General features: G+C 35.5%; 2 protein-coding genes across 3 annotated transcripts in view; one reads left to right on the forward strand and one right to left on the reverse strand.

Moving 5' to 3' along the window:
• Positions 1 to 17,109, forward strand: part of CLGN (calmegin) — a 30,841-nt gene extending 13,732 nt beyond the window's left edge. The window contains exons 6-13 of the mRNA XM_058193150.1: positions 1,566 to 1,755; positions 2,237 to 2,350; positions 3,455 to 3,611; positions 5,820 to 6,035; positions 7,519 to 7,638; positions 7,833 to 7,956; positions 9,072 to 9,163; positions 12,480 to 17,109. Of these exons, the coding sequence (XP_058049133.1) occupies positions 1,566 to 1,755; positions 2,237 to 2,350; positions 3,455 to 3,611; positions 5,820 to 6,035; positions 7,519 to 7,638; positions 7,833 to 7,956; positions 9,072 to 9,163; positions 12,480 to 12,560 (1,094 nt within the window). The 3' untranslated portion in view covers positions 12,561 to 17,109. The remainder of the gene's footprint in view (positions 1 to 1,565; positions 1,756 to 2,236; positions 2,351 to 3,454; positions 3,612 to 5,819; positions 6,036 to 7,518; positions 7,639 to 7,832; positions 7,957 to 9,071; positions 9,164 to 12,479) is intronic.
• Positions 17,110 to 18,838: 1,729 nt separating this feature from the next.
• Positions 18,839 to 21,606, reverse strand: SCOC (short coiled-coil protein). Of its 2 annotated transcripts, none has more exons than XM_058192746.1 (4): positions 21,516 to 21,606; positions 20,509 to 20,575; positions 20,344 to 20,427; positions 18,839 to 19,601 (listed from the first exon to the last, which is right to left on the reverse strand). In XM_058192746.1, the coding sequence occupies exons 2-4, from the start codon at positions 20,528 to 20,530 to the stop codon at positions 19,459 to 19,461; spliced, it is 249 nt and encodes an 82-aa protein (XP_058048729.1). In that variant the 5' UTR covers positions 20,531 to 20,575; positions 21,516 to 21,606; the 3' UTR covers positions 18,839 to 19,458. The 2 variants fall into 2 exon arrangements, with proteins under 2 accessions (XP_058048729.1, XP_058048730.1); XM_058192747.1 differs by having other exon boundaries at positions 21,504 to 21,526.
• Positions 21,607 to 22,426: the final 820 nt, after the last annotated feature.

Here is a 22,426-nt window from a genome sequence, read left to right on the forward strand (position 1 = left end):
TAGCTGAACCTTTGTGTACAATTTTTGAAGTATTGTTTCAAACTAGTTCTCTGCCTGATCTATGGTCATCAGCTATAGTTATACCAATCTTTAAAAAGAGTGACCCTAGTTCAGTTGAAAATTATAGACCAATTTCTTTGTGTTGTGTTACATACAAAGTTATGGAATCAATCATAAACCAATCCATTGTTCACCACTTAGAGACAAATAGCTTGCTAACTGACAAACAGTTTGGCTTTAGGAAAAACTCATCCTGTAATTTACAACTTTTGCACTGTAAAAATATCTGGACTACAAGTCTTGATCAAGGTAAAGCTGAAGATACAATTTACATAGATTTTTGTAAGGCTTTTGATACAGTAGTACATGATAAACTGCTGTTGAAATTAAATTCTTATGGCATTTCTGGACCTTTGCACAAGTGGATTGCTGCTTTCTTGTCTAATAGACTGCAGAAAGTCAAAATAGGGAACTTGCTGTCTAATCCTGCATCAGTTAACAGTGGTGTTCCGCAAGGCAGCATTTTAGGCCCTACGCTTTTCTTGCTCTATATCAACGATTTATGTGATCAACTTAAAAGCAATTGTGTCCTTTTTGCCGATGACAGTAAATTATTTAATACTACGGATAATTCTGTTTTGCAAAGTGATCTTGACTATGTGTCTGAATGGTCATCCATTTGAAAATCTCAAATTTCGATTAATAAATGCTCTTACATATTGGTAAACATAATCAGAATATCAAGTATAAGCTAGGTGGTATTGATCTAGCAGATGACCCTCACTTTGTTAAGCACGTAGGGGTCCTGTTCATTGTCACAGAGTTCCTAAAAAAGTACTAAGAGTTGTGAACTTAATTCTATGAAGCTTGTTTTCTGGAAACATTGTATTGCTAACTAGAGCTTATAGACCCAATCTTAGAGTACTGTTCAACTGTTTGGAATTCCTACCATATACCTGACATTAGTACAATCAAGCGGGTTCAGAAGTATTTTATGAGAAAGGTTTTGCACTCTTATGTACATAATAGAATTCCCTATGCTACTAGGCTCGAAATTCTTGGTTTGGATAACTTGGAACTGCGTCTCTTGCAATCAGACTTAGGTATTGCATACAAAATTGTACGTAGTAATATTTTATCTGCAAATGATTTTTTTCTGTTTTAATCGCAATAATATGTGGGCAAACAACCGCTTTAAACTCAATGAACATTGTTTTAAACTTGAATGTAAAAAATATGCTTTTTGTAATAGAGTTGTCCTAGTCTGAAGTGCTCTACCTGATTCAGTTGTCTCAGCTATAAATTGACTTCCGTGGACCTCACTTCATACTTAAGTGGTCCATAGGGGGGCATGCATAAGCGCACTAATGTGCCTATTGTCCCTGTCATTGTATTTTTATATTATATTTGTTTTTGTTTGACAAATTATATATATACTTAAAGCAGAGATTTCAGATTAAATTTGTTTTAAGTAAATTCATTTGGAAATGTATTCCAATTACAATGAATCTGTCTAAATAAATATTCTGCATGCTACATGCTCAGTAAAACTTGTTATATTTTAGTGCTGAAACCTGATAACACTTTTGAAGTATTAATTGACCAAGCAATTGTCAGCAAGGGAAATCTCCTAGAAGACGTGATTCCACCTGTAAATCCACCAAAAGAGATAGAAGATCCTAATGATAAGAAGCCTGAAGACTGGGATGAGAGAGCTAAAATACCTGATCCTGATGCTGTAAAGCCAGATGACTGGTAAAGAGAATATATAACTCCTCCCTCCCCCCCTGTTTTGATGGTTTTCTACTCTCTCATTTACATATAAGTGGATTTCTTTCCTACCTACCTACCTACCTACCTACCACAATATTCTAAATGCCATAGTCTTCAGCAGTTATGCTCACAAGTAATATTCTCTAGTTATCATAATTGGTCAACCAATGCTTTCACTTAGTGCTTTTTAGCAAAATAAAGAAAGCTTAGATTAGCAGTCTTCAGTAAGACTGTTAATATTTGAAGTGTTCGTCCACATGCAAAGATTTGCGGTTGTAATATTCGTGTGGCAGTATTCTTTTGATTCACTTCCATATTAACAGGATTTGGAAGATATAAAATATTATTATGCAGATATAGAAAAAGATCTAAAAAATATTTCTGAAGGAACAAATGTACTCATAATAGTAATATATGTTGCTCCTTTATGTGTTTTGTGATAAAATTGGTTTGTAATTTTAAGGAATGAAGACGAGCCTCCAAAAATAGAAGATCCTAATGCTGTTAAACCTGAAGGATGGCTTGATAATGAACCTGAATACATTCCAGATCCAAATGCAGAAAAACCAGAAGATTGGTAAGTGTGTCTCTCATTCTGGAAATTATTACCAGACTCTTGATTCCTGTAACAGATTAGATTGAAGATACTCTTTTATTTATGATTCTGTCAGATTTTAAATTGTGTTTATCTTTTGCTTTATTATCTGGCTTTTGTTGCTTTATATTGTATTTAAATATGTAAAAACTGATTTCTTAGTTCAGAAACTGAAAATTGAATCTTTTAAGGTGTGAAAACTAATATAACAAATAAACAGCAATAATTCTCAGCATCGTGCATTAGAGAATGTTAAGAGTTTATTTATTTACTTGAAATGTTCTTACCTAAAGAAAGCAGTACTATAGAAAATCTAGCATATTCCTCCAAAATTTAATGTCAAGCATAATTCCACTTGAAATCTCAAGCAGGATTCTAAAATCAACTAGAAAAGCTTGGATTAAAAATGGGGATTTCAAACTTTCTTAAAACTGATAATGTGACTATATGCTAATTAGAAATTATTTTAAGTGATCTATCAAGGATTGGATTTTAAATGCATATCTGTAGCATTTGATCTGTTGATTCATCAATCTCATGTAATTGAAACATTTAATAATTGCACTGTACAAAATCTTAAATGATATGAGAGAAACATCTGCATTCTCTCTTTCAATATGTTGCACTAATGAATAAGTGAAAACACTAAAACGCTAGCAGGATGCAAGAGTCTGATTGCAAGATGTCAACCCAGAGGAAACTGACATATTTTATCTGTCATTATTATATTTTAAGCTGCCCATCTAGCAGTTCAAAAGCATGCAAATGCAAGTAGATAAATAGGCATCACTTTGGTGGGAAGGTAACAGTGTTCCATGCTCCTTGGCGTATAGTCATGCTGACCACATGACCACAGAAATATCTTTGGATAATGCTGGCTCCCTAGGCTAAGAAACAGAGATGAGCACCACCCAAATTAGAGTTGAACATGACTAGACAGGGGAAATCTTCATATTTTTTATTATCTTTTGAGTTTTGTCTTCAGCTATTTAAAGAAATGGGAAGAAGACATGTTTTCTTATTTATAGTTCCATCCTTTTTAAAAACAATTTTTTTTTGGAATGGATATATTTATCTTTTTTACAGGGATGAAGAAATGGATGGGGTGTGGGAAGCACCACAGATTCCAAATCCAAAATGTGAAGCTGCACCTGGTTGTGGGGTATGGGTACGCCCCATGATGAACAATCCAAACTATAAAGGAAAATGGAAGCCGCCAATGATAGAAAATCCTAACTATCAGGTAATAGCAACAGATTGTTATATATTGTGTTGATTACTATATATTTTGTTGGGGGTTATAATGGACTGCTTTAATTGTTTCGTTACTAAAATGCCAAATCTCACGTCATCATTGCATGGTAGGAAAACCAGAAGTTAAAATGCCCGAATTCAAATACAAGTATACTGGTTAGATTAGATTCTGTCTGTGGATTGATGTCAATTTTATACACATGATATTTGCAACAGATTGTATTCTTGTACCAGTGTCTATTCAGCCATGACCTCTTTTAAGGTAATTTATTCTATGCTTTCACAACTGTCATAAATCCTTGCCATTTCAATAATCACCATTCTTATCTCACTAAACATCGTTTGTCATCAGTGGACTGCTGCGGATTCTTACTGCCCCTCGTGGTTTTTCCAAGAACTGTTATTCTTACAAATTTTTCCCCAACTATGCTTGTATGTTTTTTTGTGTATATGCTTCATATCAACTATATAAGAAATATGTAGAACAGCACTGGGAAAATTGAGTTAGATGTTGATATATGTAATAAAAAAATAGAAGTGGATGATAAAAGGTGCACTGTGTTAACCTTTAAAAACAAAGAAAAATTCTGAAGGTTAGTGACTTTTGATCTTTAATTGCTTGTATTTACTAATAAAATTTTCATATTCATTTTATTATATATGTATTTAATGGATTTATAGCGTTTCCCAACAAAAATCCAATGAGGCTAAGGATGGTGTATAACAAAAACAAACAATAAATCAGAAAACAGTATTAAAAAACAACCCAATATATAAAATACAAAATCATGAACAAATATGATAATTATCCCAAAGGTGCTTTTTCTAAAAGGCAACTGGACTTTCTTGTTTTTAAAAACATTTTACATCTCATCCAAGAAGCTTCTTCATGACCGTTATTGAGAATCTCTATCATAGACAAATGTGATAATTAAACAATCAAAAGGAGATTTCGCTCACTAGATCCAAATGCCTGGGGAAAATAGCCAGGTCTTAATGGCTTTTCTAAAGACAAATACAGTTGGATCTGTTTAATGGAATCTCTGTAAGAATCTGATCAGTACAGACTTATTTGAAAGCACAAGAGGACTTACTGTATATTCTAGAGAATTGGCAAATAAAAATCTCCAATTATTATAAAATCTAGTTTATTTAATTTTATTTTTGACATTTCCAACATAATGGGAAATGGTACCTACTGCTTTAAAGGATCCTGAACAATGATACATGAATTACACTATTACTCCATATAAAATATAGAAACCAGAAAACTTTAACAAGTAGCTATCTATGTCAGTGAGATATTTCTTCTTACCATTAATTTCTTCTTATCATTAAACTAATAGACAGTGGCCTTGTTTGGATGAGCAAACCTCAACTTATTTTTTGATTGTATCTCATTTCCTTTATTCTTTCTTTTGCTGTGCAAAAAAATCAAATGAGAAAAATTATAATAAACCATTGTTTTCAATTTCATCAAGTTAATTATACTGCCTGGTTTGCTTATGGATTTCTTTGAGGGCCAGATCAGTATTGTAGTTCTCCCCCACTGGCTGGCCGGGCGGAGGGGGGCGCAGGATGAACACCTTCTGCAGCACTTTGCCAGCCAAAACGGGGTGCTGGCAGAGTTTTGACCAGCAGAGTGCTGCAGGAGGCCGTCCAGGCGCGCCCCCCCGCGCCCTGTTTTGGTTGAAAAGAGCAAAGTGCTGCAGGAGGTGGTCCAAAGTGAAAACAGGGTATGGGGGCTGCCACATATGGCCCCACCCACCCACCCCCCTTTTTGCCAGCAAAGGCACCACAGGCCAATCCTTTGCTATTTCCAGGCAGGCCCCACGGGCCAGATTTAAGCACTTGAGTTTGATACCCCTAGCTTATGCCAAAAAGAAAGGAAAAAAGGACTAAATATACAGGCAAATAATTTATTCTTACTGTGCCACAAATACAAATTGGAGACAGGTTAATATTTTATTATTTAAATTGATTTACTAAACTCTGTTTTCCAATGCATAAAATACTAGGGAGTGGGAACCAGAGGCTGGATTGTGTAAAAATATTTTGTTTTATCTGTATCTATAGTATTTGCTCTAAAACAATAGGAAGCATCATATTTTGAACCGTTGCCAACCTTCTATCTGTCATGTTAGGTTATTAAATGTTTATCTTCTTTCATATGGATTTTATTATTTTTCTCTTTCAGGGTATCTGGAGTCCTCAGAAAATTCCTAATCCTGATTATTTCGAAGACACTCATCCTTTTCAGATGACTACTGTTGATGCTATGGGTTTAGAACTCTGGTCTATGACATCAAATATTTATTTTGATAACTTCATAATTTGTTCAGACAAAGAAGTTGCTGATCGATGGGCAGCAGATGGCTGGGGCTTTAAAAAATTGATTGCAAGTGCCAATGAAGTAAGAATTTATTATATTTTCGTCTCAAATATATACAGTTGCTATAAAAAAAGGCCTGAAATGGATAACATTTCAAAATTCCAATGATATTTAATTTTTAATATGATTTATTATGTTATTCACTATGTTGATTATGCTCAATGTTTTATATGCATTTACTAATAATGATTTCCTAATTAATCATTCTGATTGCCCATGGATGAGAAATATTTAAAAATACATTGAGTTTGATTATAGAACCTTGCTTTTATGCTATTTACTTTTACACAATTAAGGCACTTAAACTGCCATTAAATTTCTTTAACATAGTAACAAATTTACTGAGACTTGGGCAACTTCCGAGCTCTGTTTTCACTGGCAGAGGGCTAGCAAAACAAATTAAAAACAAAACAAAAGGAGAAATGTTTCTGTTTTTGCACTTGAGCATGCAAGAAGGGGAACGAAAGGAAAAAGGGAAAGAGGAAAGACAAAGAAAAATAAGGAAAGATGGAAGAGAACAAGAAAGGAAAAAGAAGGAAAGAGGGGAAGGAAGAAAGAATAAAGAGGGAAGGAAAAAGAAGAAAATGGAGGGAGGGAGGGAGGGAGGGAGGAAGAAAGGAAGATTATAATGAGGGAGGGAGGGTCTAAGGGAAGTCCTGCCTTAGCACTTGGCCACCACAGGTGCCCCTGACACAAATGACGTCGAGCTGGCCATGCCCATCCCCGGCCATATCATGCTGACTCCTGCTCTCTGAGGTCAAACACAACCCTGATGTGGTTCTCAATGAAATCAAGTTTGATACCCCTAGCCTATGTAGAATGTGCTACTATAAACTGAATGGAAACTATAGCATGAGTAATTGTAAGCATGACTTCTCAATCAAGGAATGGCTACGATTGGTGCACAAGAGATTACTGTTCAAAAGCTCTTTAGATACGGTTGCCACTTGTGAATGTATGTATGTATATATGTATGTATATGTATATCAGTTTTAAATATATAACTGACTTCACGCCAATGGATGACTTTGGGAGAAATTTCATAAGAGTTGTTTATAACAGGCAGACCCTTCCATATTTTGTAGCTTGATTGTAGCATGAGAAGAATGGATAACATTTGGTTAAATAATATAAAAAAATGTAGTAGAGAGGAATTCTTAGTATAGAAAATACATTATATTATTGATTCTTGGATTATGTTATCTGTTTTAGAACAAAACTTTATTTTTAAATATTAGTTACTTAATCACTATAGTTTTCATTTCATGAAGCAAATCACTATATTCTTTCTCCAGATATGTCATAAATTTTTGTTATTGCTTTGAGATATAGCATAAGTATGATAGTGGCTTCTTTATATTCAGAGGTTTCTTTCATATTAACACTCTTGTTTATAATTGATATAGCTCATGAATTAATCAACATTTTTGAAAAACATAATGTCTTGAAGAAAAGTCCATGAAGCTTGAGCTCTAAAACAAGTGCATGCTCTTTGCTTTTTCAGCCTGGTATATTTAGCCAGTTGGTGATTGCTGCAGAAGAACGCCCATGGCTTTGGATTATTTATATCTTAACGTTGGCACTACCAATAGGAATGGGCATATTGTTCTGCTGGCCATCCAAGGTACGCTATATCATTATATATTATAAAAATCATTAATTTGCTTGATCTGTCCTTTGCTCAAAATATGTTTAGAAATATATTGTAGTGGGAGAAAGAAGGAAAGGAAATTGACTAGCACGAGACATTCAATTGTTTTGTAATGTTCTGAAAATATTAAGTCTGAATACCAGACATAATTAATCCTTCTGTTTTAGAAAATGGATGACGATATAGATTACAAAAAAACTGATTTAATTAAGCCAATTACAAAAGGAGAATTAGAACAAGAGATGTCAGAAAAGGATGAAATTAAAAAACCAAATGAAAATATTGATGGAGGTAAGAGATTTTGACAATATTTATTTGAAACTGTGATAAACCATAGTTTACATTTGTTGTTGACCACTTGAAACATATTCCAAGCTGGAAAACCATTGTTAAATATTCTGTACTTATTACATATAGTCTATATCACCTGTTTATACACATCCAGAGTTCCTCAATAAAATCCGTAATCCCTACATAGCTTGAAGGCACTACTTCATTTCAAATGTGGTGATTTGAAGGTATTCACATGTTCTGTATATGAACTACTCCATGCATTCAATCTGGAATAAGTGTTCTGGCGTGTATATGAAATAATGTGGAGCTATTCTGAATAGAGGACAGGAAGGCCTGGAGGAATATTGTCCATGGGGTTGCGATGGGTCGGACACGACTTCGCAACTAACAACAACATTCTGAATTTGGACCAAAGTATGTTTTTTCTTGATAGAAGTATAAAACAAGAAAAAAGTAAAACAAATCTCTAAGTGTTCCTTGGCAGGACGAAGCATAATAAGAGAGAAAGGGAAGGATTGGTCCTATCTGCAGCCAATATAATGTCATCAGCATTATAAAAGGAGGGGTGGAAATGCCCTCAATTTGCCCTATTCATCCTATAATAGCCATTTCAGATTACTTCCAGGTTTCATTATAACCCAAATGCGAAATGACAAAAAAGTTGACTGAGAGAAGACTAGTTAAAAAATTTGATTAATATGAATGTGAGATTGAATAATTATGTGATTTGCTAGTTGACAGACTTTATTACTATATACATTAAAGATTCATCTTTGTGTGTGTGTGTGTGCCCTCAGAATTGACTGTGGAAACTGCCTGTACGAGTCCTTGCAGTTTTCTTGGCAAGATTTTGGAAGTAGTTTTCCATTGCCTCCTTTCTAGAGCATGTAAAAAATGACTGACCTAAAGTGGTTGGATGGTTTTGTGTCTAAGGGGGAACTAGAACTCAGTTTCTTCATTTCTAGCCTAGTGCTTTAACCACTGTAACCAAACTGGTCTGAGAACTTATTTTGGAGTTATTTATCAGACAATTTATGTGTCCTGGCTATTTTTTATCCTTACTATATTTAAGTAATATTTAATAATTACTGACTGTCTCTTGGAATATGAAGGTGGTGAAGATGATGATTATGAAGAAGAAAATGACACTGCTGAAAGAAGTCAAGAGGAGGAGGATAATAAATCTCACTCAGAAGAGGATGAGGTGAGACTTTCTAGAACTATTGAAATGTAAAAAGTTTTAGTTCTGCAAATTCTCTTTAAGGTATAAATAGAATAAAATGAAAGCAGAAATATGCTAGATCTAGAAAAGCACCCCAGACTTCCATATTTCATTATAGTTGTCCATATGAAATTTAGGTCTCTAGGTAATCTGCTCATAAGTAATAAGCACAGTCAGTCCTTCAATACGTTGTGTGAATGGAGCCAAACATTTATTTTTCATCCATAGTAGGGACACGGAGAACCCATTTATGCTGTCAAAACCCAAGTGCTAGATATATAGTTGTCAAAATCCGGTTATCAAATTCCGAGGACCAAATTTTAACTTTTGACATACATGTTTACACTATGTCCACAATTATTAGGCAAGCTGTATTTTGGAGGATTAATTTTATTATTGAAGAACTACAGTGCTCTCAGTCAATCCAAAATGTTAATAAACCTCAAACCTGAATATTTAAGAAAGTAAAAGTGAGGTTATGGCTTTCTTAGGAGAATATCTATGTGTGCACAATTATTATGCAACTAAATGAACAATGAAAATTTTCCCATCTCATTTCATCTGCTAAAATGAGAATAATAAACAACTCAACATTTACAAATAAACATTTCTGACAGTTAAAATAAACACCAACATAGCCACCCTTCTTTTCAATAACAGTCATAAGCCTTCCATTCATGGAGTCTGTCATTTCTTGATCTGTTGATGATCAACTTTTTGTGCAGCAGCAGCCACAGCCTCCCAAACACTGTTCAGAGTGGTGTACTATTTTCCTTCACCATAAATCTCCCATTTAAGGAGGGCCCACAAATTCTCAATAGGATTTAGGTCAGGTGTGGAAGGCGGGCATGTCATTCTTTCATCTTTAAAGCCTTTACTGGCTAGTACTTCAATGCATGCAATGGAGCATGGTCCTGCATAAAAATCATGGTCTTCTTGAAAGATGCAGACTTTTTCCTATACCACTGCTTGAAGAAAGCTTCCTCTAAAAACTGGCAGTAGGTTTGGGAGTTGATTTTAAGTCCATCTTCAACCCGAAAATGTCCAACTAGCTCATCTTTAATACCACCAGCCCATATCAGTACCCCACCTCCACCTTGTTTATGCCTCAGTCGAAGGGGAGCTCTGTGCCCGTTACTGATCCAGCCATTGGCCCATCCATCTGGTCTATCAAAAGTCACTCTCATCTCATCAGTCCATAAAACCTTTGAAAAATCTGTCTTGAGATATTTCTTGGCCCAGTTTTGCCGTTTCAGGTTATGTGTCTTGTTCAGTGGTGGTTGGATTTCAGCCTTCCTTACCTTGGACATGTCTCTAAGCACTGAACACCTTGTACTTTTGGGCACTCCAGGTAGGTTGCAGTTCTGAAATATGAAAGTACTGGAGAATAATGGATTCCTCGTAGCTTCATGTTTGATTCTTTTCAAATCTTAGGCAGTTAAGGTGCATCTTTTTTCTCAGCATGTTTCTTGTGACCCTGTTGACTATTTGCAACAAAACGTTTGATGGTTATGTGATCATGCCCAAATATCTTAGCAATTTCAAGAGTGCTGCATCCTTCTGAAAGACACTTTACAATTTTTGACTTTTTAGAATCAGTTAAATCTCTTTTTTAGCCCATTTTGCCTGAGGAAAAGAAGCTGCCTAATAATTATGCACACCTTGATATAGGGTCTTGATCTCCTTAGGCCATACCCTCCCTCATTACACAAATACACATCACCTGATCTGCTTATATCCACTAAGCATTTAAGTTTATACAGCTTGGAGGTGGAAAATATGCATACAAAGGCTGATACGGGTTTCAAAACTTTCTAAGTATAGGACATTGTAAAAACATATACAGTAAAGAAGCATTATTTTATTATCTTATGCTGTCTTACACAATCTTATTTTGTTCAAATGTAATGGAGTCCAATAAACTCTAAATATTTTTGTTGTATAAGTCATAATTAGACACTGTTGGCACTGCTGTTGTAGAAGTTAAGACATTCTCCCATTATTTATGAAATATATAATTGCATAAATCTAATTCTTTATTCCACTCATTTCTTAGCATATACATAGCAATTAGATAGATAGATAGATAGATAGATAGATAGATAGATAGATAGATAGATAGATAGATAGATAGATAGTATTGTCGCCCGGAGTCTGTGGAAGGCTCTGATGAGGGCTCTGCGTTGGAGGCAGAGAGGGGGCCAGGGCTGTATGCCAGTTATCAGTTGCCTTCGGAGTCAGACATTAGTGAGGCAGAAAAACAGCTGGAGCCTGTTCCCAATGTGCGCATGCGCAGAGTTGCCAGATAAAGGGGACAGCTAAAGAACAAGGGTCGACTTGGGAGTAAGACAACAGGTGGACAATAAATGGCCCCTCCCAGAGGGAATAAAAGAGGAGCAAAAGGGGAGTGGAGTTTGCAGGAGACAATTAGTTCATTTCTGCATTCTTGCCAAGTATTGCGGCTTCTGAAAGATATCGGCCTGGCCACTCTCCAAGCCTAATAAAGGTCAGTAATTATGAGCTATCTTGAAAGACTTTGCGGGAGAGGAATTCACTGTAAATCAAATAAAAGAGGTTTATCGGAAAAAGGACTCGGCTTCGTGCTGCTGGGGAAGCCTAGATCAGAACAGATAGATATGCTGAAGGATATAACCACTTATTCTAGTATCTCAGATGAAAATGCTAACAATGTTGTTAATAAATGTTGTAACTGTAAATAACTATAAATATGTAAATATTGCCATCGGGTTACATCTGATATATATTTCTTGTAATATAGTGTGTGTTAAAAATTCATTATCAATTGGTCCATATACCGGTACCTGTTTCCATACAATTTTTCATATTTTTCCCAAATTTTTAAAGTTGGGTTTCCCATAAAGTCAATTTAGCATGGGAAAAAGGGTCAAATCTTTTTTTTCCATTCCATAACTTTTTCACTGACATAATTGTTTCCTGAGATACTAGTGAATTTAGACTATATATTAGGATCTAAATACACTAGAAAGCAGATACTTTTAAGTCAATATGGAAAGTTATTAACTTAAATACGTTGTTAAGTTAAATAAGTTATTAAGTTAACTTAATACAAGTTATAATGCTTAAAAAGAATTATAAGCAAGCCACATTTGTAAATGCAAAGTAATTATTGATTTTCTTAATGCTCTAAGAAATAAAAACATTAATATTAAAAAATATTTTCAAAAGTAAACTTAATATTTAGTTGCCACCAAGATGGATAATAGTGAACCATAACTAATTTTGACAACTCTCATGCCTATTTTCCTTCCCCCACCAGATGAGAGAAGCAGATGAAAGCACTGGGTCTGTTGATGGACCTGCAAAATCAGTACGTAAACGAAGAGTTCGAAAAGACTAACACACTTCCATCTAGTATTATCTGTTCCTAGTTACAGATTCCAGTCATACTGTTTTAACACTGGCACAGGCATGGAGATTATTAACTCCTATACAAAAACTGAACTTAGTTTTGATTTTAAGTCCTATTTTTCAGACCCTCTTCATCTTGTCAGGTTTTTCATTTTCTTTTTGAGGAAACATTTCTACTTGTTATCTGGTTCTTTACTTCATAGATTTTTTTTAAAAATGGTGACAGGCCTGATTTACTATAAATATTCTTCGAAGTTATTTAAGTAATAAATATTGTTTGGAAATAAGTCTGGCTTCAAATTATCCTTTAAGGTCTTAATGTTTTTTTTCCTAGCTCTAGAAAGGATAGATTGTTTTTAAGCTTCAGAGTTAAAAATTTTAAAGCTGATAAAATCACTTTGATATTTTGAGCTGAATGCAATAACTGTGTTTGGCTGTTGATTACATTTTTGAAAACTGTAATATTTACTTACATTTTGTTGTAATGTGTGTTTAATGTTTGTTACAGTTGCTGCTTTTGTTTTACAAAGTACTTCATTGTTATTAATTTTAAACAATAACATGTTTTACATTTAAATGGAAAAACATTAACTGTATTTACGTAACTGGTGCACATGAAATTTTTCATGCTTTTATAGTTTTATGTTTCAAGCCAGATTGGCATAATCCATGTACAATTTACTTCCTAAATTATATTGATTCCTAAATAAAAATATTTAATATAATCTGTTATTTAACTTGAAGCTTATTAATGTGTATATTATTGGAATCACATATTAAAAATAAATTATTTCTAATAATATTAACATTTAATTTTCTGCTGTATATTCAGAATTATCAACATTCAGTGTGTACTGTACTGCAAAATGGAAAATCGCCTGGTCCCTACTGCCCACTAGTGGGCATTCCAGCTTTCACGGTGGGCAGTAAGGTTTTGTCCGATACTGAAGCACTTTCATTTTTTTTAAAATTTAATTGACTTTTTAAAAAAAATTCATAGCATTATTTAAAAACATTTTCATTAGGTTTTCATAAAATTCCCCGTGACAATTTAAATTGCTAAAAGTATACTATTTTTATCGCCCGCACATAAGTTTAGTTCACGTTACGTAAGTGAAACTAAATGGCGCTATAGTGTGAGTGCAAACAAAAGAGCCTTGTCCCAGAATAGCTCGCGCATCTCCCCCCACACTACCCAGCTGTAACAGACAAGCAGAGCTGATAGTCGGTGCCTCTCCCCAAACCCAATCCACGATGTGCGAGAGGCATGCGCAGACGATGATACACAGTGCATTACTGTGGAACTGGTGGGTGGTTAGAAAATTTTACTACTAACAGAGATACAAGAGTGGGCGGTAGGTATAAAAAGATTGACTACCCCTGCATTAAAGCTTCGAGAAATTGATTGCACATTTTCTACAGGAGTTTCACTTCTGAGTTACTTTGAGCAAATGAGTACAGCAAGGATCTCTTATCTTCGGGAGCCCACTAACACGTTTTTATTTTAAAAAGCTATTTTGTCTCAAGGCTCTTTATTGTAGAACAGGATTATTTTATATCTGGACAGTTAAATGACGGTGCGAGCTATGGTCATGTGATCACAGTTTCCAACAATACCCTGCCAGCAAAGTCAACAGGGAAGCTGAAGGAAGTCAGAAGTCATGTTCACATGAGATCCTTCATCAATGACCCACATGGTCCTTATCATTGCTAGGTGTTGTCACATGATGTCACACTTTAAGAAAGCATCACTTTGCAACAGAAATACCAGTCCCAATTGTCATCATAACTTGAGGACTACCTGTAAAAATATTGTAGAATGAATTGGGAATTCAGCTTGCAAAATTTCCTTCAAACTAGCATGAATCGTTTTTCAGAATGGTTTAATTTTATAACATTGTCACCAAATATGAAAAAATGATCCCACCTGCTTATTACCTTTCCAGCAATTATTTAAAAATAAATTAACCATTTTAGCAATCAAAATGGAGATAGTATACCAACAATGAAACACACTATTTTTTCTGAGCACAATGTTTGGAATAAATGTAATGTTCTTTCATTGAAATTTCTATTGTTCCATCTCTTACCACTGCATTCCAATTCTACATATTTTGCAGTATCATTAAATTCTGCATATTTAATCATACTGTTCTTAAATTATTTAGATCCTGAATCATATTACACCAGCAATTTATATATACAGACTACTAATGATTGTTGACTTTGGATGTAAATACACATATATTATAATATGCTGTGCTGTTGCTTCAAGGTCCAAATATTTGAAGCAAATACAGTATGACATGAAGTGTATAGTCCTCCACTTACAACCACAATTGAACTCAAAATCATGGTTGTTGAACAAAGCACTTGTTAAGCAAGATGCCATGTGACAGCGTTGTTCAATGATCACAATCCCAGTTCTCAGTTGTTTTCCTTAAGCTGAATGTTACTATACCCAGATGGCCTGTCCCCACCCTTTAGTGGAAAATCCCTTAGCATACTAAAGAATGGACCTCAAATCTGGTGAAAATGCTAGCAAACACCTGTTCTGACCCAGCCTTCACAGAAGCAAGAAACAGGCTCCCTGCAAAGAAAACCCCTCTTTATTTACACATTGGGAATTAATTGCATTCATCAACAGAAAGTCCAGGCAAGACTCCTGCAAGTAGTTAACTGAAAACAATAGTTCTTGTCAGCTCATAATGATAAATGGAAAGTTGTGAGCTCCCAGCTGGTAGGCTGCAAATTAAGTCAGTTCAAACAGAGAAATAGACAAACCTCAGTTCTGGCAAGGCAGTCTTTGTCACACGAAACACACAAGGAGCAAACTCTCCAGAAATGCGAACAGTTGTCTGCGAAAAAACCACTCTCTTTTCCTCCTATTTATTCCCCAGCCAGGGAGGGGCCAGTCAGCATCCACGTTTGTTTTGTTTCCTGAGCTGGCTCATTGTCCTCCGTTGTTCACCTCTCCTATCTGCTCTGCGCATACGCGCATCTGGAACAGGCCCCAACTGCTCCTCCTCCTCACTCATCTCTGACTCCAAAGGCCTCTCTGGCTGGGAAATGCCAGACGGCCCTGGCTCTATACATGTGTCTGATGCTGAGCATCCATCAGAGCCTTCCCAGGCTCCAGAACTGGCCCAAGTTCTTTCCCAACCTCCTCATCATCCAAGTCTAGCGGGCCACAACACCGTTCTGGGAGGCTCAGATGCTGGCATTTGCTAGTGTTTTTCCCTTTGGAGAAGTGGAGATGGTGTTCGCTTAAATACTAGTGATGAATGCTGACATTAATTCTGAAAGGTTTGGAATGCTGGTGTTTGCTAGCATTTTTGCCAAATTTGAGGTCTCTTCCTTAAGCCCGTGAAATTAAATCTCTCGGCATGTTGGGGGAACTGACCCCAACTCCAATGTTCCCTCCCTTTGTAATCTTCCCTGCTGACTTCCCCATTGACTGGGGAAGCCAGGAGAGAAAATCAGAAATGGCAATCACAAGATTGGCAGTAGGTCATAAATGTGAACAGGTTGCCAAGGTTGCCAAGTAACTAAAATGCACTCATATGATTGAGGGAACCAGCATAACATTTTATGACAGCCAGAAGTGCTTTACAGGCCATAAAGCATCAGTTTCCAGGTTGTCATGACTGTATATGGTTAATAGACGACCGGTTGTAAGCCAAAGACTACCTGTATTAAAGATCTAAAGCAGTTGTGGTTAATAGGGAAAACTGAATTACTCATTGCAGCATAAAGCTTGAGCAATTAGATTAATGTATATTCTGAGATAAAATATTTATTGAAGAAAGGGAAATGGTTGGAGAAATTTTAATACATTCAAATTCAAATGCTAGAAGAAAGAAGTGTATGATGCATGGTTATGGTAGAACCACTGATAGGCACAGAGGTATCGTGAATGGTGTTGATAGAGCTAGATTTAACTCTATTCCTTTTTTTCTATTCTATGCATTTCTTCCAGTTTTGGCTTATTATTTCTTAATTTGTATTTGCAATTTGTATAACACTGCTTAGGTGACAAAGAATCACCATTATGCATATATGCAGAATAATGAAAGCATCATCTGTAATAAAGCATCACTAACAGAATGCTTTTATATCAATTTACGGCCTTTATCTGAGTTAGGGCTATTCTTTGGGGATCTTAATAGCCACAAAAATTAACTTGAAACTGTGTGAGACACATTTAATTTATTCTTTAAATGTTTGTGATGAAAATATTGGAACTGAATTCTGTGCAAATTTGCATATATATGAAAGATTTTTCATAACTGCTGTATAGTATTTTTGACAAGATGCTCAAAACACAGGTCTACCACCTTTCATAGAAATTAGTTGCAATATTTATAAAGGTTTATTTTCCAAGCAACATTTTAAAAGAATGGACCAAAATAAACTCAAAAAAAATCTTTATTTAATATAAATTCTGAGATAGCACATTTTTAGAACATAAGCCCCAGTGGTGGATTTGTTCACAGTTAACAATCACATCTAGGACATTTAAACTCAGTGTCACATTAACAATCCTCTTTAGCTGGCACTTTCTGACATTACTAGCTGTCAGAGTTAGTCTGAAACTGGATAGAAACAATTCCTATGAACAAATTGTCAAATGGTCCTTTACTTTTGTTCTATCATTAATGCCTGCTAACTTAGTTGCCATTGCAAAAACCAGTTGAATCCAAATTCTAGTAATTTCTGTATCTGCTAATCTACTGAAAGTCTCTTAAATTCAGGTCTCTTGATCAGGTGGCCCTAAGACTAGATGATTACTGATTTTTTCTACATTAACTCACAACTATTCACAAGCAGTTCCCCTTCCCTTCTCATTCCTACTTTTCTCAAATGTATTAAGTGATGTAAAATGAGAACATTTGGAGGAATGCCCATGCATTTCACAAAGGCAAAATGGTACTTAATCACCAGTCAGTTCCATCCCTACATAATCCAAATGTTTACTTTTGAATCAGAAATGTTGTACTTGCATCACACCCACAAAGGAAGGAGGAATAGGAAAATCAATAGTTAAGCAGGTTATTTGACTTACTACAAGGTTAATGGAAATGGGGAAAGTGAAATTAGTTTCAAACACGTCTTCCTCATAGAATAGCGTGAAAAAAAATCTAGAATCTCTTAAGAGCCGTGGTGGCACAGCGGTTAGAATGCATTACTGGAGGCTACTTCTGCTGACTGCCAGCAGTTTGGCAGTTCGATTCTCACCAGATCAAGACTTCCATCCTTCCGAGGTCTGTAAAATGAGGACCCAAACTGTTGAGGCAATATGCTGACTCTGTGAACCGCTTAGAGAGGGCTGTAAAGCACTGTGAAGCGGTACATAAGACTAAGTGCTATTGCTACTGTTAGTGGGCTTCATCAGGAGAAAAAAGCATTGAACACATATAGTTCACATTGAAAGACACCATCTACCTTTTTCAGGCCTCCTACTAAATCAACACCGATTATAATACTGTTCTGAACCATTTATGTCCTCCCAAAAACAGAAATACCCATCTATCTACAAAACAGTAGACTTTTGCTTAGAATAGAAAATAAATCATCCTTAAACTATTAAAAATGGCAAAAAAGACCCCAGACTGTTAGAATCCAATCAAATCAGAAGCCATTCCATTCCACATCTTGTTCTAAAAACCTAATTATTGCTTCTTCCATTGGGATTGCAATTTTCATTCTTAATGATATCAACAAAGTGACATCAGACTAACGAAAACACATTGTCTGCAAAAATAAAATGTTTCCCTACAGCTCACCTTTAGTGAAAATTAAGATAGTTTCTTATTGTATATATTCACAGAAATGTTACTGTGCATATACCTGCATCTAAGTAAATTGCTTGCTTATCCTGGAAAAATAGTATATTATAGGAGCCTTATTACATTTAACTGCTTGAAGTGTATCAGAGAGACAGGCCTTTAGGTACATCTCTGTAGCAGCTAGTATTTTCGTAGAGATGTGTGTCATGCTTGAAAAACCCTAATTTCATTCTAGTACTGAAAGGCAAAACATCTGTGGGGCTAAAATGTGATTATAAGTTAGTAGGAATTATGTAGTAAAAGTATATAACTAGTGAAAATTCATAAATATATCTATTAATTGTTACAAGATTATTTCTCCCAAGTTTGTATCATCACAATTGATAATATTACTATGTAGCTAAGTGTTCTTTAAACAGGACACACTAAAAACAATTGCAACACTATACTGGCCCAATAAGTGAAAGGAACTTTAAGACATTTTTAAAATTATAATTTATTAATTCCAGAGTGGTATATCAAGCTATAGAGTTTTCTTTTTCCTCTTTACAATTTTGCAAGCAATACATTATACACCCTCATTTCAAAGAATTAACTTCCACCACTCAACAAGCTAAACTATGTCTTCATCTGGAAGAATTACCATAGATTTTCCTGGAGGATGCAGAAGAGATGGAGAATGTACAACTTTTTTGAAAACTAACAGAAGTCATGCAAATAATTCATTCCAAATAAGTATTTTCATACCACTCTGCACAACACTGTATTATGTTGCTAGCAAATAGTAATACTATAAAAACCATGATAATTACAGTACTTGGCCATGTATGACATTAGCCATAAAAGCAGAACTGATTTTCAAAAGCACTTGTATTCAGACTGTGGTAGTAATAAATATATTTTCTCTATCCTATGTTGCTGAAAACTGACATTAGACTTGTACTGTCCAATTCATTAAAAAAATTAAAATGACTAGAACTAACATTAAATTTTCATAACTTCAATGATGATACAAACTAGAGTATTATGTAGCCTCATGTAATTTAAAGTCAAACAAAAGCAGCAGCAGTACAATGGTATTGTTTGGTTACCAGCGCCTTACTTTCTTTTGCTTTTTGTGTCAGTAGTCTGAAAAACACTAGAGGCAGACATGAGGTTTTCTATATATTGTCCAAGAACCTGATTTTCTGATTTCAATTTCAAATTTTCTTCTTTAACAGCATCTACTCTTGCAGACAGATCTGTAAAGACATGTAGAGGTCTTTAGCAGCCAATGTTAAGGCAAAACTTTTTTTTAAATTGCAAAGTTTTTGAAAGTCATTAAAAATACAAAGACAATTGTATAATGAAATCCATACAATGACCCCAATAAATGTATGTATGTAGTTACAAAAAGCCAAAAACTAATCTATTATCAGTTGGAGCACATCAAAGTCAGGATGACAAAACCAAAAATATCCTAGGACCTCTGTCACTGCTAAAATATTTCTCACCAGGGCAGGTCTGCCTAGAAAAAGGTAATCTTTACAATATTCTGGTTCACAACTAATTAATAAATGTTGGAAAGAAATCTTGAACTGAACCCATAAATGGAGCAGAAGTTATTGCAATTATTTCATAAAATCATATGGTTGGAGGTCTTCTAGTCCAACATCCTTGCCAGTACTGGAATTCTAAAACCATCCAGGACAACAATATCCCAACTCCTTAATCTGTCTGGCTTTATAGTAATCTAAATTACTTACCGGAAGTCAAAAGGAACTGACAGACACATTTAAATACACCACATTGCTCTAGTTTCCTTAAAAAGCACTGCTTTAATACTGCAGTCATGTATAAAATATTAGTCTTAATATTATGTTATTAGCCTATCCCACAAAATTAAAGGAAATATTCAAATATATTTACAGTTTACTTTATTAATAACATTCTATCTTTAAAATAATTTGGCATGAAGTTATACATCTAAATTAAGAAACTAACCTTCAAGTGTATGCTGCAGTTCCAAAACCTGATTGATAAGTCGTGTTTTTTCTTCTAATTCTACTTGATTTTCAGTCTCAACAGCTGATAAAAAATACATAATCTTTAGAACAGTTAAATATTAGAATGCAATAATAGCAAAATAATAGTTAAAATGTATTCTACCATCCATATCCGCATTCATCATTGTTAAATAGATCCTTTCCGTCCTCAACGTCTTGTGAGATATGTTCTGTTTGAAGGACAGAAAACAATATCAATAGTATGCACATATACAGGATCACCATTTTCTAGTTTAATATTTTAGACGGACAACACTTGTTTCCAAAACTTCAAAATGCAAGGCTCAGCAGCCAGTAAGAATGTCAAAACAGATAAATGATTCAGTAGCTATAAATGCTGGTTCTAAGGGACAAATTAATAGGTATACTTTTTATTCTAGAAAAGTGATAGAATTCTGCAGATATTAAAACTATCCACTTCCCAACTTTTTATAACATCTTCGGAATATGCACATTCTTGAAACTTTACACAATTCTTCAAGCAAATATTATTGCAGCCAGAAGGAGCACATCCTAAAATTAAAATGAGTAGTTATCTGGAGGTTCAACTCATTTTAAATATATTTTAGGACAATTTCAGTTAATACTCTGTACAGTATATGCATACAGTATAATGTGAACAGAGTATATTCACATTATACTATACACAAATCGTTTTATCTGCATAATAATACATTTGCATCCTTCAAATTTGTCATGGTTGAATGCAACTGTGTTCAAAAGATTGGATTGGATCCCCTGTTACCAGAGAGGAAGGGAGGGAGATGGAGAGAGATGCTTTCTCTAACATAAAGGGCTCTGACAACAGATCCTAAGCGGGATTCTTCGCATTTCTGAGAACAGAGATCCTAAGCGGGATTCTTCGCATTTCTACCGCAAAGCTCTATTCAGAGAAAAATACGCCCTCTCCTTATAGAAGATACGGTTTTGCACGAAGAAACCTTCGCCTATATCCCATCAACCCATCATCCACACACTCGGCCAATTCTCCTCCCACCACCACGCCGCGTCCCAGCTCCCGCAAGACTCCCCAGGGCAGAAGCGCGCGCCTCGACCCTTCTTTTTTCCGATTTCGTCACCTGCCAAAGAGGCGCTCGCCTGCTTACCCACCTGCCACAAGATACCCTGGCACTCCGACCCCAGCCGAGTTCAAAAGCAGCCACTACGCCTGCGCGATTTTTTCCTCGGCCAACCAGTAGCGCACGCGCCTTGCCCCATGAAAACAACGAGGAGGAGCGAAATCGGAGAAAAGGCGGGCTTAAGAGAAAGGAGATTTTCACCGTCACCAATCGCGGCCGAAGAAAAGGCAATGGCTTTTCTCGCTACAACCAATAAGCGACGGGAGACATCATCAGACACTTCCTAGTCATTCCACTTGTCGGCTTGCTGCTGCGGATGGAGACGGCTCCGCGAACGGAATTGAAAAGGGAGGCGCGAGTGCTTGTTCAAATCCAGACCCCCGTTTTTTCAGGGGCGTGGTCCCAATTATTTCCCTTAAAAAGTCGCGCCAGAAAATAGGTTTCAGTCGCACAGTGTTTTTTTGGAGAGGGTGACGAGGTCAAAATCACGGATTTAAGGCGTGCAGAATCGTGTTTTTGTAGTAGAAAGATATAGGGGTGAAAAAAGCAAACATCCGGGAACATTACTTTTCTTTTAATTCTCCTTCCTAATTAGGCCGCACACCTGTAGTAAAAATTCCCGAACTGTTGAGTTACTCCGAACTGACCTAAGGCCCCCCAGTCTGGTTCTTGTCGGAAATGGTAGCATTTTGAATTTCTGACCGTGCTTTAGAAATAGTATGCCAAAATGTAAATAATGGCTAATTCAGAAATGTCAGTTGGGAGGTGGAAGGGAGGTTTGTGTATAAAACTTTGCAAAGACACCTGAAATGTAATGGAGTTTGCTGAAGAGAATGGTTATGTATTTAGTGTATGACATATCATACATGGACTAGCAATATATATTGATGTTTCACCTAGATTAGTAAAACACAAAATATAAATGTTAAAAAATCTATCTTC

The sequence above is a fragment of the Ahaetulla prasina genome, chromosome 8 (genome assembly GCF_028640845.1).
Source record: "Ahaetulla prasina isolate Xishuangbanna chromosome 8, ASM2864084v1, whole genome shotgun sequence".
Lineage (NCBI taxonomy): Eukaryota > Metazoa > Chordata > Lepidosauria > Squamata > Colubridae > Ahaetulla > Ahaetulla prasina.

Bases quoted from the DNA above. Each gene is read 5' to 3' on its own strand.
- SCOC (XM_058192746.1), bottom strand. From the start codon at position 20,530: ATGATGAATGCGGATATGGATG. The intron at 20,428-20,508 runs GTAGAATACATT...ATTTTTTATCAG, and splicing joins GATGAATGCGGATATGGATG to CTGTTGAGACTGAAAATCAA. The intron at 19,602-20,343 runs GTTAGTTTCTTA...ATGTCTTTACAG, and splicing joins ACTGCAGCATACACTTGAAG to ATCTGTCTGCAAGAGTAGAT.